General features: G+C 46.4%; 1 protein-coding gene and 1 long non-coding RNA gene across 4 annotated transcripts in view; both read right to left on the reverse strand.

Moving 5' to 3' along the window:
- Window positions 1–20,849, reverse strand: part of LOC142907310 (uncharacterized) — a 91,341-nt gene extending 70,492 nt beyond the window's left edge. The window contains exon 1 of the long non-coding RNA XR_012930935.1: window positions 19,950–20,849. This is a non-coding gene — a long non-coding RNA (uncharacterized LOC142907310). The remainder of the gene's footprint in view (window positions 1–19,949) is intronic.
- On the reverse strand, window positions 847–19,941 carry LOC142907308 (uncharacterized). 3 transcript variants are annotated; one of them, XM_076056660.1, is made up of 3 exons: window positions 19,006–19,941; window positions 10,272–10,955; window positions 847–6,380 (listed from the first exon to the last, which is right to left on the reverse strand). In XM_076056660.1, the coding sequence occupies exons 2-3, from the start codon at window positions 10,914–10,916 to the stop codon at window positions 6,093–6,095; spliced, it is 933 nt and encodes a 310-aa protein (XP_075912775.1). In that variant the 5' UTR covers window positions 10,917–10,955; window positions 19,006–19,941; the 3' UTR covers window positions 847–6,092. The 3 variants fall into 3 exon arrangements, with proteins under 3 accessions (XP_075912775.1, XP_075912774.1, XP_075912773.1); XM_076056659.1 differs by having other exon boundaries at window positions 10,263–10,955; window positions 19,052–19,265; XM_076056658.1 differs by having other exon boundaries at window positions 10,263–10,955; window positions 19,006–19,263.
- Window positions 20,850–21,639: the final 790 nt, after the last annotated feature.

A 21,639-nucleotide genomic window follows, 5' to 3' on the forward strand; every position in this document is an offset into this window, starting at 1 on the left:
ACCTTGAGGCCACGTGAAGTGTCGAACGCCCGCTGGCAGGAGGTCACGGGGCAGACCCAGGTGCCACGGGTCGACTGACTGAGATCACTGGCTGATGCACCACCTGTGCCCCCTACTGTGCCAACCTGCTGCGCTTTAGCCACCCAACGCTCCGCTCGTTGTTCTGAGCGTCGCTCCTCCGCCCTCCGTTGTTGTTGGAGGGCGACTGCCTCCAACTGCCCAGTAGCGTCCTTCACGAGCCTCCTCCACAGAGGCCGATCTTGACACCGCTGGTACCAGTCATCGGCAAGTCCATTCAGCTCCACGTCCTCCTGTACCACATCACTCCATCTCTTCTCTAGCCCGTGCCGCGCCCGTTTAGACCCCTCAATCCGGCCGAACAAAAGCTGTTTCGGAATGCGGTGGCTGGGCATGCGGGCTACATGACCCAGCCAACGCAGCCTTGCCCGCCGGAGGAGCTCACCGATGGGACCTTGCCCAGATCTTTCAAGGATTTGTGAGCTCCTCACACAATCCAGCCTGGTTAAGCCTAGGATGGATCGTAGGCAGGCCAGCCTAAATGTTTCTAACCGGCGAAGATGTTCCATTAGGGGGGTCCACGTTTCGCAAGCGTAGAGAAGGGAGGGAATGACCGTGGCCGAGAAGACCTGAAGCTTAGTGCGGAGCGACAGACCAGGTTGCTTCCACACAGCGTTACCAACACAGACCCACATACACACACTCACACACCCACACACACACCCACACATACACACACACACACACCCACACACACACACCCACACACACACCCACACACACACACGCCCACACACACACCCACACACACAGCGACTACAGGAGATATGCACAGCCAACGTTCGTTTTAATCATGGACATGACGCCTCACTCAGCCACGAGTCTAACGCAGAGGTCTAGATTAACACAGAGATCTAGATTAACACAGAGGTCTAGATTAACACAGAGGTCTAGATTAACACAGAGGTCTCGATTAACACAGAGGTCTCGATTAACACACAGGGGTCTAGATTAACACAGAGGTCTAGATTAAGACAGAGGTCTAGATTAACACAGAGGTCTAGATTAACACACAGAGGTCTAGATTAACACAGAGGTCTGGATTAACGCAGAGGTCTAGATTAACACAGAGGTCTCGATTAACACAGAGGGGTCTAGAGTAACACAGGTCTAGATTAACACAGATGGGTCTAGATTAACACAGAGGTCTAGATTAACACAGAGGTCTAGATTAACACAGATGGGTCTAGATTAACACAGAGGTCTAGATTAACACAGAGGTCTAGATTAACACAGAGGGGTCTAGATTAACACAGAGAGATCTAGATTAACACAGATGGGTCTAGATTAACACAGAGGTCTAGATTAACACAGAGGTCTAGATTAACACAGAGGTCTAGATTAACACAGAGGTCTAGAATAACACAGAGGTCTAGATTAACACAGAGGTCTAGATTAAAACAGAGGTCTAGATTAACACACAGAGGTCTAGATTAACACAGAGGTCTAGATTAACACACCGGGGTCTCGATTAACACAGAGGTCTAGATTAACACAGATGGGTCTAGATTAACACAGAGGTCTAGATTAACACAGAGGTCTAGATTAACACAGAGGGGTCTAGATTATCACAGAGGTCTAGATTAACACAGAGGTCTAGATTAACACACCGGGGTCTCGATTAACACAGAGGTCTAGATTAACACAGAGGTCTAGATTAACACAGAGGTCTAGATTAACACACAGGTCTAGATTAACACAGAGATCTAGATTAACACAGAGGTCTAGATTAACACACCGGTGTCTCGATTAACACACAGGTCTAGATTAACACAGGGGTCTAGATTAACACAGAGAGGGCTAGATTAACACAGAGGTCTAGATTAACACAGAGGTGTAGATTAACACAGAGGTCTCGATTAACACACAGGGGTCTAGATTAACACAGAGGTTTAGATTAACACAGAGGTCTAGATTAACACAGAGGTCTAGATTAACACACAGAGGTCTAGATTAACACAGAGGTCTGGATTAACGCAGAGGTCTAGATTAACACAGAGGTCTCGATTAATACAGAGGGGTCTAGAGTAACACAGAGGTCTAGATTAACACAGATGGGTCTAGATTAACACAGAGGTCTAGATTAACACAGAGGTCTAGATTAACACAGATGGGTCTAGATTAACACAGAGGTCTAGATTAACACAGAGGGGTCTAGATTAACACAGAGATCTAGATTAACACAGATGGGTCTAGATTAACACAGAGGTCTAGATTAACACAGAGGTCTAGATTAACACAGAGGTCTAGATTAACACAGAGGTCTAGAATAACACAGAGGTCTAGATTAACACAGAGGTCTAGATTAACACAGGGGTCTAGATTAACACAGAGGTCTTGATTAACACAGATGGGTCTAGATTAACACAGAGGTCTAGATTAACACAGATGGGTCTCGATTAACACAGAGGTCTACATTAACACAGATGGGTCTAGATTAACACAGAGGTCTAGATTAACACAGAGGTCTAGATTAACACAGAGGGGTCTAGATTAACACAGAGGTCTAGATTAACACAGAGGTCTAGATTAACACACCGGGGTCTCGATTAACACAGAGGTCTAGATTAACACAGAGGTCTAGATTAACACAGAGGTCTAGATTAACACAGAGGTCTAGATTAACACAGAGGTCTAGATTAACACAGAGGTCTAGATTAACACAGATGTCTAGATTAACACAGATGGGTCTAGATTAACACAGAGGTCTAGATTAACACATAGGTCTCGATTAACACAGAGGTCTAGATTAACACAGAGGTCTAGATTAACACAGAGGTCTAGATTAACACAGGGGTCTAGATTAATACGGAGGTCTAGATTAACAGAGGGGTCTAGATTAACACATAGGTCTCGATTAACACAGAGGTCTAGATTAACACAGATGGGTCTAGATTAGCACAGAGGTCTAGATTGACACATAGGTCTAGATTAACACAGAGGGGTCTAGATTAACACAGAGGTCTAGATTAACACAGATGGGTCTAGGTTAACACAGAGAGATCTAGATTAACACAGATGGGTCTAGATTAACACAGAGGTCTAGATTAACACAGAGGTCTAGATTAACACAGAGGGGTCTAGATTAACACAGAGGTCTAGATTAACACAGGGGTCTAGATTAACACACAGGTCTAGATTAAAACAGAGGTCTAGATTAACACACAGAGGTCTAGATTAACACAGAGGTCTAGATTAACACAGAGGTCTAGATTAACACAGGGGTCTAGATTAACACACAGGTCTAGATTAACACAGAGGTCTAGATTAACACAGAGGTCTAGATTAACACAGAGGGGTCTAGATTAACACAGAGGTCTAGATTAACACAGAGGGGTCTAGATTAACACAGAGGGGTCTAGATTAACGCAGAGGTCTAGATTAACACAGAGGTCTAGATTAACACAGAGGTCTAGATTAACACACAGGGGTCTAGATTAACACAGAGGTCTAGATTAACACAGAGGTCTAGATTAACACAGAGGTCTAGATTAACACAGAGGTCTAGATTAAGACAGAGGTCTAGATTAACACAGAGGTCTAAATTAACACAGAGGTCTAGATTAACACAGAGGTCTAGATTAGCACAGAGGTCTAGATTAACACAGAGGTCTAGATTAACACAGAGGGGTCTAGATTAACACAGAGGTCTAGATTAACAAAGATGGGTCTAGGTTAACACAGAGAGATCTAGATTACCACAGATGGGTCTAGATTAACACAGAGGTCTAGATTAACACAGAGGTCTAGATTAACACAGAGGGGTCTAGATTAACACAGAGGTCTAGATTAACACAGGGGTCTAGATTAACACACAGGTCTAGATTAAAACAGAGGTCTAGATTAACACACAGAGGTCTAGATTAACACAGAGGTCTAGATTAACACAGAGGTCTAGATTAACACAGGGGTCTAGATTAACACACAGGTCTAGATTAACACAGAGGTCTAGATTAACACAGAGGTCTAGATTAACACAGAGGGGTCTAGATTAACACAGAGGTCTAGATTAACACAGAGGGGTCTAGATTAACACAGAGGGGTCTAGATTAACACAGAGGTCTAGATTAACACACTGGGGTCTAGATTAACACAGAGGTCTAGATTGACACAGATGGGTCTAGATTAACACAGAGGTCTAGATTAACACAGAGGTCTAGATTAACACAGAGGGTCTAGATTAACACAGATGGGTCTAGATTAACACAGAGGTCTAGATTAACACAGAGGTCTAGATTAACACAGGGGTCTAGATTAACACACAGGTCTAGATTAACACAGAGGTCTAGATTAACACAGAGGGGTCTAGATTAACACAGAGGTCTAGATTAACACAGAGGGGTCTAGATTAACACAGATGGGTCTAGATTAACACAGAGGTCTAGATTAACACAGAGGTCTAGATTAACACAGAGGTCTAGATTAACACACAGGGGTCTAGATTAACACAGAGGTCTAGATTAACACAGAGGTCTAGATTAACACAGAGGTCTAGATTAACACAGAGGTCTAGATTAACACAGAGGTCTAGATTAACACAGAGGTCTAGATTAACACAGAGGTCTAGATTAACACAGAGGTCTAGATTAACACACTGGGGTCTAGATTAACACAGAGGTCTAGATTGACACAGATGGGTCTAGATTAACACAGAGGTCTAGATTAACACAGAGGGTCTAGATTAACACAGATGGGTCTAGATTAACACAGAGGTCTAGATTAACACAGAGGTCTAGATTAACACACCGGGGTCTCGATTAACACAGAGGTCTAGATTAACACAGATGGGTCTAGATTAACACAGAGGTCTAGATTAACACAGAGGTCTAGATTAACACAGAGGGTCTAGATTAACACAGATGGGTCTAGATTAACACAGAGGTCTAGATTAACACAGAGGTCTAGATTAACACACCGGGGTCTCGATTAACACAGAGGTCTAGATTAACACAGATGGGTCTAGATTAACACAGAGGTCTAGATTAACACAGAGGTCTAGATTAACACAGAGGTGTAGATTAACACAGGGGTCTAGATTAACACAGAGGTCTAGATTAACACAGATGGGTCTAGATTAACACAGAGGTCTAGATTAACACAGATGGGTCTAGATTAACACAGACGTCTAGATTAACACAGAGGTCTAGATTAACACAGATGTCTAGATTAACACAGAGGTCTAGATTAACACAGAGGTCTAGATTAACATAGAGGTCTAGATTAACACAGGGGTCTAGATTAACACAGAGGTCTAGATTAACACACCGGGGTCTCGATTAACACAGAGGTCTAGATTAACACAGATGGGTCTAGATTAGCACAGAGGTCTAGATTAACACAGAGGTCTAGATTAACACAGAGGGGTCTAGATTAACACAGAGGTCTAGATTAACACAGATGGGTCTAGGTTAACACAGAGAGATCTAGATTAACACAGATGGGTCTAGATTAACACAGAGGTCTAGATTAACACAGAGGTCTAGATTAACACAGAGGGGTCTAGATTAACACAGAGGTCTAGATTAACACAGAGGTCTAGTTTAACACAGAGGTCTAAATTAACACAGAGGTCTAGATTAACACACAGTGAACCCACAGAGACCCACAGAGACCCACACAGAGACCCACAGAGACCCACAGAGACCCACAGAGAGACTCACAGAGAAACCCACAGAGACCCACAGAGAGACCCACAGAGACCCACAGAGAGACCCACAGAGACCCACAGAGACCCACAGAGACCCACACAGACACCCACAGAGATCCACAGAGAGACCCACAGAGACCCACAGAGACCCACAGAGCCTCACAGAGAGACCCACAGAGACCCACAGAGACCCACAGAGACCCACAGAGCCTCACAGAGAAACCCACAGAGAGACCCACAAAGAGACCCACAGAGCCCCACACAGAGCCCCACACAGAGACCCACACAGAGACCCACACAGAGACCCACGCCAGACAGACAGACAGGACACGGGGTTGGGTGGTCCTCCCTTTGCTCGACCCCCTTGCTAGAGCCCCTGCTGCTTGACCCCCTTGCGTTTGGCCAGCCCCGCATTGCCACCGCCTCCACCGCCTCCACCGCCACCACCACCGCCCTTGCCCGCCGGTGCGAGCGCCGCATACTGCTCTTCCTTGCGCAGCGGTCCCACAGGGGCATAGCCGCTGGTGTCACCGTCACCGCCGCCACCACCACCTCCTCCGCCACCTCCCTTCGTCTTCGTCTTCCTCGTCGAGGTCTCGCCCAGCTCGTAGGGACTCTCCTCATTGGCTTCCTGGTAGATGTCGTACTCCAGATTCTTGGCGGCGGGGGGGGAGGAGAGCGAGTTGTGGGTGAGCGCTGTGGGTGAGCGTTGTGGGTGAGCGTTGTGGGTTGGGTGAGCGTTGTGGGTTGGGTGAGGGTTGTGGGTGAGCGTTGTGGGTGAGCGTTGTGGGTTGGGTGAGGGTTGTGGGTGAGGGTTAGGGGTTAACTGCATCACAAAAGTAACCTGCGGCGCTGCCGCGCCTATCTGCCGTCATCGGGGGGGAAAGAACGGTGATCCAATCTCCGACCGGCCAGGAACAGGCTCGCGGACCTGCAGAGCGTTTCCCTGAGGTCCTGGGGGGAGGGGAAATCGCTCAGCCCAGCCGCCTGAGCAACGGTCCGAAACCTCGCCGCCCATTTCCCCCTCGGCATCAGGAGGAGTGGTGGCGGACGATGCCAACCCCAGCCGCGAGCGATGATGAAATTCTCGCTCGCAACTTTCGTCAGCTAGCTGAGGCCAGGCCACCTTAGGTTGGAATGGGGTCCTGGGTGTACACCCACCGCCGGAGCGGAAGAATGGCAGGCGCATCTTACAGATGACTAGTCGATGGTCAGAGGGCAGATCAGCTCCATGGTAGGTCCTGGTGTCAAGGACATGGGCTCGAATCCGTTGGTCCATCACTACGTAGTCCGGCAGATGTTCTTGCTTGGACCCGGCGTGCATCCATGATGTTGCGTGGATGCGCCGATGCCGGAACAGCGTGTTGGTAATTACAAGCCCGTGGGCTGCACAAAAATCTAGCAGCCTCCTACCGTTGTTATTGAGCTGATCTGGCCCATGCCCTCCAATCACTCCAGACCAGGTGCCAGCACCGTGACCAACTCGGGCATTGAAGTCACCCAACAAGATGACTCTATCCCGAGGGGCCACTTTAGCCAGCACCTGTGACAGTAGGTCACAGAAGGCATCTGACTCATCGGCCTTGCCTGCATCCCTCCACGGATGTTCATCTTCGGCGGGGGCATAAGTAACCACGACCACCACTCCTCGCCTCCGGCTGACGGGAAGGCGAGCCCAAAGTAGCCTGGGGCTTACAGCTTCCCACACCCCGGGAATCACAACCCCCTACCTCCTCCTTGGTGCCGGATGGCAACGCTGTGGTGAGCAGTGCCGTGGGGAGGAGGGCCAAATTCGATTGGTCAATCCCCTCATGGCGTTTGCAGCCACCACAGCGGCCAAGCGGGGGCTCTGGATGGGTGCGTTATGCCGGTAACCCCTCCACCTTCAATTTAATTACCACAAAACCACGTCTAAAATCTTCTTCTTTGGTTCTTTCGGTAAGGTCACGTAGAATGAGAATAGAATAATAAAATAACACAATAAAATTCTCACGACGTTTCGGCCACAACGCAAGCGGCCGTCTTCAGGTGAAAGGTACAGACCTGTCGGGACGACAGAGCTTCAGTGAACGATGTTAAGATTCGTAGCGACTTTTCAGCTGGTTGGGAGAAGTGAGGTACCTTGACAAAGGTGTTTACATATCAAATAGCTGAGGGATTAGCTTGTGACTGGTCACAGGAATGGCTATGTTAAAGTCAAAAACCTACACATATCTAACTAACAAGCTTTTGTGCCGGAGGCCTCAGGGGGACAGGCGTCCATGATGTCTCCTGGCCAAACCCCAGTTGGCGGAGCCAGGAGACTGAATCCCGTACCCTCGGGGCTCCTCCAGAAACAACGAAAAGCCACCAGCGGGTGGCCACGTTGGAATGTTCGAACGCTCCCTGCGGAGGAGAGGCTGCCGCTCCCTCCGTCGGGAGCTGGACCGGTACCGCCAGGATATTTCTTTGCGGGTTTGCAGGAAGGGTCCGGTTGACCGGCTCCGGTGTGTGTTTGGAGGAGAGGCTGCCGCTCCCTCCGTCGGGAGCTGGACCGGTACCGCCTGGATCTCCGTGCCATTCGCGAGGTCCGGTGGACCGGCTCCGGCTCCGGCTCCTGCCGCCACTAGGGGCGGACAGTCCTCTGCTCGGGGCAGGGGACTGCCAAACAGCAGGGGGAGTGTGGCTCTTCTCACGGAGCAAAATAACGAAGGGGGGGGTGTGGCGTGGGAGCGTGGGAGCGTGGCGTTGAGGTGCGGGAAACACGCGCGCGTACACACAACAACAACAACAACAACCACAACAACAACAACAACCACAACAACAACAACAACAACCGCCGTTCGCGGCCAGGCCACGCGCAACCCTGAGGCCGCCACGTGAAGTTGCCGAACGCCCCCGCCGGCAAGGGGGGGGGGGGGGGGGCTCGTGGGGGGGCAGACCCAGCAGGTGCCGCGGGTCGACTGACCGAGACACTCACGTACACACACACACACGCACGTACACACACACACACACGTACACACACACACACGTACACACACACACACACACGTACACACACACACACAGACGTACACACACACACGCACGTACACACACACACACACGTACACACACACACACGTACACACACACACACACACGTACACACACACACACGTACACACACACACAGACGTACACACACACACGTACGTACACACACACACACACGTACACACACACACAGACGTACACACACGCACGTACACACACACACAGACGTACACACACACACACGCACACACACACACACGTACGTACACACACACACGCACGTACACACACACACACGTACGTACACACACACACGTACATACACACACACACGCACGTACACACACACACACGTACACACACACACACACGCAGACGTACACACACACACACGCACGTACACACACACACAGACGTACACACACACACACACACGCACGTACACACACACACACAGACGTACACACACACACACACGTACACACACACACACGTACACACACACACACACGTACATACACACACACACGCACGTACACACACACGCACGTACACACACACACGCACGTACATACACACACACACGTACGTACACACACACACGCACGTACACACACACACACGCACGTACACACACACACGTACACACACACACACACGTACACACACACACACACGTACACACACACACACACGTACACACACACACACACACGTACACACACACAGACGTACACACACACACACACGTACACACACACACAGACGTACACACACACACACACGTACACACACACACGTACGTACACACACACACACAGACGCACACACACACACACGTACACACACACACACGTACGTACACACACACACACGTACACACACACACACGTACGTACACACACACGTACGTACACACACAGACGTACGTACACACACACACGCACGTACACACACACACGTACGTACACACACAGACGTACACGTACACACACACGCAGACGTACACACACACACACGCACGTACACACACACACACGTACGTACACACACAGACGTACACGTACACACACACACACACGTACACACACACACGCACGTACGTACACACACACACACGTACGTACACACACAGACGTACACACACACACACAGACGTACACACACACACACAGACGTACACACACACACACACGCACGTACACACACACACACGCACGTACACACACACACACAGACGTACACACACACACAGACGTACACACACACACAGACGTACACACACACACACACAGACGTACACACACACACAGACGTACACACACACACACACAGACGTACACACACACACACACGTACACACACACACACAGACGTACACACACACACGCACGTACACACACACACGTACACACACACACACAGACGTACACACACACGTACGTACACACACACACGCACGTACACACACACACACACACGCACGTACACACACGCGCCCCCCTTCCCCCTTCCTCACCTGCCGCACCTGTCTCCGCAGCTTGTGCACCAGGTAGACCAGCGTCAGCACGAGGGCCCCGTGGGCGGCCGCGGACAGGTAGAGGCCCGCATGGGACGCCAGCGCGCCCGGGCACGCCGGCAGGCAGCCGCGCAGGGCCTCCTCCGTCGACAGCAGGGCCACCACGCGGCCCCTCAGCCGCGGCGGCCACGCGCACCGCTCCCCCGGCCCAGGGCCCTGGTCGGCCTGCTTGGCGAGCCACGAGCGCAGGTACCAGACGCCGCAGTCGCACCGCCAGCGGTTGGCCGCCGGGCCCCCGAGATCGACGGCGCCCAGCTCCCGGAGGGCGTCGAAGGCGCCGTCGGCGAGGCGTTCGAGGCCCGCGTCCGCGAAGGAGATCTTCCCGATGAGGGCGGCGGGCTCGTCGTCGCTGAAGCCGGAGTCGCCGGAGAAGGCCCTCGAGCATTCGACGGCGCTGCGGTCGGATGCGAGGCGGGAGCAGCCGGCGGGGAGGCCGCCGTCCGATGGCCGGGCAGCCGCGGGCATCGCGGAGGCCGTCAGGAGCAGCAGAAGAAGCAGCGGTGGTGGTGGTGGTGCCGGCAGTGGTGGTGGTGGTGGTGGTGGTGGTGGAGGGCCGGAGGGGCGGCGCCGGGCGGAGGTCGTCGGCGAGGACATCGCGGACGTCGGAGAGGCGGTGGAGGTGGCGGGGGTGAGCTGCAGTGGCGGAGGGTGTTGGGGGTTTACGGGTGGAGCAGTGATGCACAGAGACATTGATGCACTGCACTATTATACACTACGCTGTACACTACTACACTATACACTACACTACACTATACACTACACTACACTATACACTATACACTACACTTTACACTACACTATACACTACACTATACACTACACTATACACTACTACACTATACACTACACTATACACTACACTATACACTACTACACTATACACTACACTATACACTACACTATACACTATGCTGTACACTACACTATACACTACACTATACACTACTACACTATACACTACACTACACACTATACACTATATACTACACTACACACTACACTATACACTACTATACACTACACTACTATACACTACACTATACACTACACTATACACTACACTATACACTACACTACACACTACACTATACACTACACTATACACTACACTATACACTACTACACACTACAACACACTACACTATATACTACATTATACACTACACTATACACTACACTATACTATACACTATACACTACACACTACTACACACTACACTATATACTACACTATACACTACACTATACACTACACTACACTATACACTATTATACTATACACTGCACTACACTACACACTATACACTACACTATACACTACACTATACACTACACACTATACACTACACTATACACTACACTACACACTACACTACACTATACACTACTACACTATACACTACACTACACTATACACTACACTGTACACTACACTACACACTACACTATACACTACACTACACACTACACTACACACTACACTATACACTACACTATACACTGCACTATACACTACAATACACACTACACTATACACTACACTATACACTACACTACACACTACACTATACACTACACTATACACTACACTATACACTACACTATACACTACACTATACACTACACTATACACTACACTATACACTATGCACTACACTATACACTACTATACACTATACACTACACTATACACTACACTATACACTACTACACACTATACACTACACTATACACCACACTATACACTACACTATACACTACATTATACACTACACACTACACTACACACTACACTATACACTACACTACACACTATACACTCCACTATACACTATACACTACACTATACACTACACTATACACTACACTATACACTACACACTATACACTACACACTACACTACACTATACACTACACTACTATACACTACACTATACACTACACTATACACTATACACTACACTATACTATACACTACACTATACACTACACTATACACTACACTATACACTACACTACACACTACACTACACACTACACTACACTATACACTACTACACTATACACTACACTACTACACACTACACTATACACTACACTACACACTACACTATACACTACACTATACACTACACTTTACACTACACTATACACTACACTATACACTACTACACACTACAACACACTACACTATATACTACATTATACACTACACTATACACTACACTATACTATACACTAGACACTACACACTACTACACACTACACTATATACTACACTATACACTCCACTATACACAACACTACACTATACATTACGACACTATACACTACACTATAAACTACACTACACTATACACTACTACACTATACACTACACACTATACACTACACTATACACTACACTATACACTACAATACACTATACACTACACTACACGATACACTACACTATACACTACACTATACACTACACACTACACTCTGCACTTCACTACACACTACACTATACACTACACTATACACTACACTACACACTACACCATACACTACACTATACACTACACTATACACTACAGACTACACTACACACTATACTATACACTACACTATACACTACACTATACACTACACTATACACTACACACTACACTACACTATGCACTACACTATACACTACACACTACACTATACACTACACTATACACTATACACTACACACTACACTACACTTTCACTACACTATACACTACACTATACACTATACACTACACTATACACTACACTATACACTACACTACACACTACACTACACACTACACTACACTATACACTACTACACTATACACTACACTACTACACACTACACTATACACTACACTACACACTACACTATACACTACACTATACACTACACTTTACACTACACTATACACTACACTATACACTACTACACACTACAACACACTACACTATATACTACATTATACACTACACTATACACTACACTATACTATACACTAGACACTACACACTACTACACACTACACTATATACTACACTATACACTCCACTATACACAACACTACACTATACATTACGACACTATACACTACACTATAAACTACACTACACTATACACTACTACACTATACACTACACACTATACACTACACTATACACTACACTATACACTACAATACACTATACACTACACTACACTACACGATACACTACACTATACACTACACTATACACTACACACTACACTCTGCACTTCACTACACACTACACTATACACTACACTATACACTACACTACACACTACACCATACACTACACTATACACTACACTATACACTACAGACTACACTACACACTATACTATACACTACACTATACACTATACACTACACTATACACTACACACTACACTACACTATGCACTACACTATACACTACACACTACACTATACACTACACTATACACTATACACTACACACTACACTACACTTTCACTACACTATACACTACACTATACACTACACACTACACTATACACTACACTACACACTACACTACACTATGCACTACACTACACACTACACTACACTATACACTACACTATACACTACACTATACACTACACTATACACTACACTATACACCACACTATACACTACACTACACACTACACTATACACTACACTATACACTACACTACACTATGCACTACACTATACACTACACACTACACTACACTATACACTACACTATACACTATACACTACACTATACACTACACTATACTTCTTTGGTTCTCTCGGTAAAGTCACGTAGAATGAGAATAAAATAATAAATTGATAAAATAAAATAACACAATAATATTCTCACGACGTTTCGGCCACAACACAAGCGGCCTTCATCAGGTGAAGGGACGAGACTGTCTGGTAGGACAGCGCTGGAGTGAAAGAGCCACGTTCAGATCACGGCCTTTAAGCTGTGTGAGAGGAAACAAAGCGCCTTGACAAAGGAATTAGCATATAATTTAGCATTGAAATGGCTGAGTGATTAGCTTGTGACTGGTCACAGAAATAGCTATGTTAAAAGTTAAAGCATACACATCCGCAGAGGCACCCCTTGACAAAGGAATTAGCATAGAATTTAGCATTGAAATAGCTGAGTGATTAGCTTGTAACTGGTCACAGAAATAGCTACGTTAAAGTCAGAGCATACACATTCACCGAGGCACTTAGTACAAATCAAACAGGAGAATTTAGCATTGAAATAACTAGGCGAATTTAGCATTGAAATAACTGAGTGATTAGCTAGTGACTGGTCACAGAAATGACTATGTTGAAGTCAAGGCCTACACATCTGAGCTATTCACAGTACTATATAGTGATCCAATAAAAAACTAAAATATAAATTACCTTAATGTTATCAATAAACTCTATATTCTCCAATCAGCTAAGCTACCAACAATAAGTCGTTATATATCACAGAGCTTAAAGGTCGTGATCTGAACGTGGCTCTTTCACTCCAGCGCTGTCCTACCAGACAGTCTCGTCCCTTCACCTGATGAAGGCCGCTTGTGTTGTGGCCGAAACGTCGTGAGACTATTATTGTGTTATGTTATTTTATCAATTTATTATTTTATTCTCATTCTACGTGACTTTACCGAAAGAACCAAAGAAGATGAATCATTGCAGTCACGAAAGCTTTAAATCGAAACTACACTATACTATACACTACACTATACACTACACTATACACTACACTATACACTACACTATACACTACACTATACACTACACTATCTACAATACACTATACACTACACTCTACACTACACTATACACTACACTACACACTACACTACACACTACACTATACACTACACTATACACTACACTCTACACTACACTATACACTACACTACCCTATACACTACACTATACACACTACACTATACACTACACGCTACACTACACTATACACTACACTACACACTACACTACCCTATACACTACACTATACACACTACACTACACTATACACTACACTCTACACTACACTACACACTACACTATACACTACAATATACACTACACTATACACTACACTATACACTACACTACACACTACACTACACACTACACTATACACTACACTATACACTACACTATACACTATACTATACACTACACTATACACTACACTATACACTACACTACACTATACACTACACTATACACTACACTATACACTACACTATACACTACACTATACACTATACACTACACTATACACTACACTATACACTACACTATACACTACACACTACCCTATACAATATACACTACACTATACACTACACTATACACTATACACTACACTATACACTACACTATACACTACACTTTACACTACACTATACACTACACTTCACTATACACTACACTACACACTACACTACACACTACACTATACACTACACTACACACTACACTATACACTACACTATACACTACACTACTATACACTACACTATACACTACACTATACACTACACACTACACTATACACTACTACACACTACACTACACTATACACTACACTATACACTACACACTACACTATACACTACACTACACACTACACTATACACTACACTACACCCTACACTATACACTACACTATACACTGCACTATACACTACACTATACACTACACACTACACTACACTATACACTACACTACACACTACACTACACACTACACTATACACTACACACTATACACTACACTACACACTACACTATACACTACACTATACACTACACTATACACTACACTATACACTACACTATCTACACTACACTATACACTACACACTATACACTACACTACACTATACACTACACACTATACACTACACTATACACTACACTACACACTACATTATACACTACATTATACACTACACTATACACTACACTACACACTACATTATACACTACACTATACACTACACTATACACTACACTATACACTACACACTACACTACACTATACACTACACTATACACTACACACTACACTACACTATACACTACACTATACACTACACTATACACTACACTATACACTACACTATACACTACACTATACACTACACTACCCTATACACTACACACTATACACTACACTATACACTACACTATTTGTGTATTTCTCGGAGGCAATAACTTTCAGAGTCGGCGCATGTTCGTCATGATTAACGTTCGTTTACAATCAACATGATTACAATCAACATGATTACAATCAACATGATTACAATCATCACCAACAACTCCTCGCGCCCACACGCACCGTGAAAGTCGCGGTTCGGGAAAGAAAAAAAATTTACGTTAATTTTTTTTTGCTTTAAACTTTCGCGCATGCAGGAAGTCAAAGTCGGTGTTTTTTTTTCGGTGGAGTCACGGAAATAGAAAAATACAATAAAAATACTATAGAAATACTATACAAATACAATAAAAATATAATAAAAATTCAATAAAAATACTATAGAAATACAATACAAATACAATAAAAATACTATAGAAATACAATAAAAATACAATACAAATACAATAGAAATATAATAGAAATACAATAAAAAAAACTATAACAATACTATAGAAATACAATACAAATACAATAAAAATATAATAGAAATACAATAATACAATAAAAATACAATAGAAATACAATAATACAATAAAAAGACAATAAAAATACAATAGAAACACAATAATACAATAAAAAGACGGTAAAAAGACGATACAAATATAATAAAAATACAATAAAAATACAATAATACAATAAAATACAATAAAAAGACGATACAAATACAATTGAAATACAATGCAAATATAATAAAAATACAATAAAAAATATAATACAAATACAATAAAAGTACGATAAAAATGTAATAAAAATACAATAAATATACAATAGAAATATAATTTAAAAAATACAATACAAATACAATAAATAAATAATAACAAGTAAATAATAACAATAAAATACAAATTTTAAATTTTCAAATTTAAGTGAGTTTTGGGTTTTTAATTTCAATTTAATTCATTTTTCATTATTATTTTATCGTCTATCTTCGTGACTTTAACGAAAGAACCAAAGAATATATTTTTAATATTCGTAAAACTTTGTTACCGGGGTTAGAAGGGAGGAGGTGGAGGAGGATGTGGATGGTGGTGATGGTGGTGGTGATGGTGGTGGTGGTGATGGTGGTGATGGTGGTGGTGATGGTGATGATGGTAGTGGTGATGGTGATGGTAGTGGTGGTGATGGTGGTGGTGATGGTAGTGGTGATGGTGGTGGTGATGGTAGTGGTGATGGTGGTGGTGATGGTGGTGGTGATGGTGATGATGGTGGTGGTGATGGTGGTGGTGATGGTTGTGGTGGTGATGGTAGTGGTGATGGTGATGATGGTGGTGATGGTGGTGGTGATGGTGGTGATGGTGGTGGTGATGGTGGTGGTGATGATGGTGGTGGTGATGGTGGTGGTGATGGTGGTGATGGTGGTGGTGGTGGTGATGGTTGTGGTGGTGATGGTGGTGGTGATGGTAGTGGTGATGGTGGTGATGGTGGTGGTGATGGTGGTGATGGTGGTGGTGATGGTGATGGTGATGATGGTGGTGGTGATGGTGATGATGGTGGTGGTGATGATGGTGATGGTGGTGGTGATGGTGGTGGTGGTGATGGTGGTGATGGTGGTGGTGATGGTGGTGGTGATGGTGGTGATGGTGGTGATGATGGTGGTGGTGATGGTGGTGGTGGTGATGGTGGTGATGGTGATGATGGTGATGGTGATGATGGTGGTGATGGTGGTGGTGATGGTGGTGGTGGTGATAGTGGTGATGGTGATGATGGTGGTGATGGTGATGATGGTGGTGGTGATGATGGTGGTGGTGATGGTGGTGGTGGTGGTGATGATGGTGATGGTGATGATGGTGGTAGTGGTGATGGTGGTGATGATGGTGGTGATGGTGGTGGTGATGATGATGATGGTGGTGATGGTGGTGGTGATGGTGGTGATGGTGGTGGTGATGGTGGTGATGGTGGTGGTGGTGATGATGATGATGGTGGTGGTGGTGGTGGTGATGGTGGTGGTGGTGGTGATGGTGGTGATGATGGTGGTGATGGTGGTGGTGGTGATGGTGATGGTGTTGGTGGTGATGGTGATGGTGGTGGTGATGGTGATGATGGTGATGGTGGTGATGGTGGCGGTGGTGGTGATGGTGATGGTGGTGATGGTGGTGATGGTGATGATGGTGATGGTGAGGGTGATGGTGGCGGTGATGGTGGTGGTGATGGTGATGATGGTGATGGTGAGGGTGATGGTGGCGGTGGTGGTGATGGTGGTGGTAATGATGTTGGTGGTGGTGGTGATGATGGCGGTGGTAGTGACGATGGTGGTGGTGATGGTGGTGGTGATGATGACGATGATGATGGTGATGACGATGATGGTGATGATGATGATGACGACGATGATGATGACAATGATGATGATGATGGTGATGACGATGATGGTGATGATGATGACGACGACTACGACGACGATGATGATGCTGATGATGACGAGCGTGTAACAACTCTAAGACTCGACGACCCACCTAACCCTTCGGTGCTTTTGATGAAGACGCGTACGGAGTAACCTACAGCCGATGGCGACGTTCCGGTCGCTCGGCACGCCACCGTCTTCAGGCGGAGCCGACTCACGGCCCGAGCCTACAGAAGCGAAGTGACCGTCGATGTGAGAACCGCAAGCGATGAGAGCCACAACCAACACCCAACAACCCAACAACAACAATCCAACAACAACAACAACCAACACCCAAAACCCCACCCCTCCTTAACCCCAAAAGTTCGTCACGGAATTATAAAAAAAAAACGTTGCGTGGACCCCAACGTGGTTTGGGGGAGAAGTTGACTACCTCGCCTGGTATACAGGAAGTCCCGTGGGTTCGATTACCCTGAGAGATGTTGACTACCTCGCCTGGTATACAGGAAGTCCCGTGGGTTCGATTACCCTGAGAGATGTTGACTACCTCGCCTGGTATACAGGAGGTCCCGTGGGTTCGATTACCCTGAGAGATGTTGACTACCTCGCCTGGTATACAGGAGGTCCCGTGGGTTCGATTACCCTGAGAGATGTTGACTACCTCGCCTGGTCTACAGGAGGTCGTGGGTTCGATTACCCTGAGAGATGTTAACTACCTCGCCTGATGCACAATAGGTCCCGTGGGTTCGATTAGCCTGAGAGATGTTGACTACCTCGCCTGGTATACAGGAGGTCCCGTGGGTTCGATTAGCCTGAGAGATGTTGACTACCTCGCCTGGTATACAGGAGGTCGTGGGTTCGATTACCCTGAGAGATGTTGACTACCTCGCCTGGTCTACAGGAGGTCCCGTGGGTTCGATTACCCTGAGAGATGTTGACTACCTCGCCTGGTCTACAGGAGGTCCCGTGGGTTCGATTACCCTGAGAGATGTTGACTACCTCGCCTGGTCTACAGGAGGTCCCGTGGGTTCGATTACCCTGAGAGATGTTGACTACCTCGCCTGGTATACAGGAGGTCGTGAGTTCGATTAGCCTGAGAGATGTTGACTACCTCGCCAGGTGTACAGGAGGTCGTGAGTTCGATTACCCTGAGAGATGTTGACTACCTCGCCTGGTGTACAGGAGGTCCCGTGGGTACGATTACCCTGAGAGATGTTGACTACCTCGCCTGGTGTACAGGAGGTCCCGTGGGTTCGATTACCCTGAGAGATGTTGACTACCTCGCCTGGTATACAGGAAGTCCCGTGGGTTCGATTACCCTGAGAGATGTTGACTACCTCGCCTGGTATACAGGAAGTCCCGTGGGTTCGATTACCCTGAGAGATGTTGACTACCTCGCCTGGTATACAGGAAGTCCCGTGGGTTCGATTACCCTGAGAGATGTTGACTACCTCGCCTGGTATACAGGAGGTCCCGTGGGTTCGATTACCCTGAGAGATGTTGACTACCTCGCCTGGTATACAGGAAGTCCCGTGGGTTCGATTACCCTGAGAGAGGTTGACTACCTCGCCTGGTATACAGGAAGTCCCGTGGGTTCGATTACCCTGAGAGATGTTGACTACCTCGCCTGGTATACAGGAGGTCCCGTGGGTTCGATTACCCTGAGAGATGTTGACTACCTCGCCTGGTATACAGGAAGTCCCGTGGGTTCGATTACCCTGAGAGATGTTGACTACCTCGCCTGGTATACAGGAGGTCCCGTGGGTTCGATTACCCTGAGAGATGTTGACTACCTCGCCTGGTATACAGGAAGTCCCGTGGGTTCGATTACCCTGAGAGATGTTGACTCCCTCGCCTGGTGTACAGGAAGTCCCGTGGGTTCGATTAGCCTGAGAGATGTTGACTACCTCGCCTGGTGTACAGGAGGTCGTTGGTTCGATTACCCTGAGAGATGTTGACTACCTCGCCTGGTGTACAGGTCGTGGGTTCGATTACCCTGAGAGATGTTGACTACCTCGCCAGGCTACAGGAGGTCCCGTGGGTTCGATTACCCTAAGAGATGTTGACTACCTCGCCTGATCTACAGGAGGTCGTGGGTTCGATTACCCTGAGAGATGTTAACTACCTCGCCTGATGCACAATAGGTCCCGTGGGTTCGATTAGCCTGAGAGATGTTGACTACCTCGCCTGGTATACAGGAGGTCCCGTGGGTTCGATTAGCCTGAGAGATGTTGACTACCTCGCCTGGTATACAGGAGGTCGTGAGTTCGATTAACCTGAGAGATGTTGACTACCTCGCCTGGTCTACAGGAGGTCGTGGGTGCAATCACCCTGAGAGATGTTGACTACCTCGCCTGGTCTACAGGAGGTCGTGGGTTCGATTACCCTGAGAGATGTTGACTACCCCGCCTGGTCTAAAGGAGGTCCCGTGGGTTCGATTACCCTGAGAGATGTTGACTACCTCGCCTGGTATACAGGAGGTCCCGTGGGTTCGATTACCCTGAGAGATGTTGACTACCTCGCCTGGTCTACAGGAGGTCGTGGGTTCGATTAGCCTGAGAGATGTTGATTACCCCGCCTGGTCTAAAGGAGGTCCCGTGGGTTCGATTACCCTGAGAGATGTTGACTACCTCGCCTGGTATACAGGAGGTCCCGTGGGTTCGATTACTCTGAGAGATGTTGACTACCTCGCCTGGTATACAGGAGGTCGTGGGTTCGATTACCCTGAGAGATGTTGATTACCTCG

Source organism: Petromyzon marinus, chromosome 77 (genome assembly GCF_048934315.1).
Source record: "Petromyzon marinus isolate PM22_M1 ecotype Great Lakes invasive population chromosome 77, UKy_Petmar_22M1.pri1.0, whole genome shotgun sequence".
NCBI classification, from domain to species: domain Eukaryota; kingdom Metazoa; phylum Chordata; class Hyperoartia; order Petromyzontiformes; family Petromyzontidae; genus Petromyzon; species Petromyzon marinus.

Coding starts and splice junctions, on each gene's coding strand:
- LOC142907308 (XM_076056659.1), bottom strand. CDS start 10,916: ATGTCCTCGCCGACGACCTCCGCCCGGCGCCGCCCCTCCGGCCCTCCA. Junction 6,381..10,262: donor TGCGGAGACAGGTGCGGCAG/GTGAGGAAGGGG, acceptor CCCGCCGCCAAG/AATCTGGAGTACGACATCTA.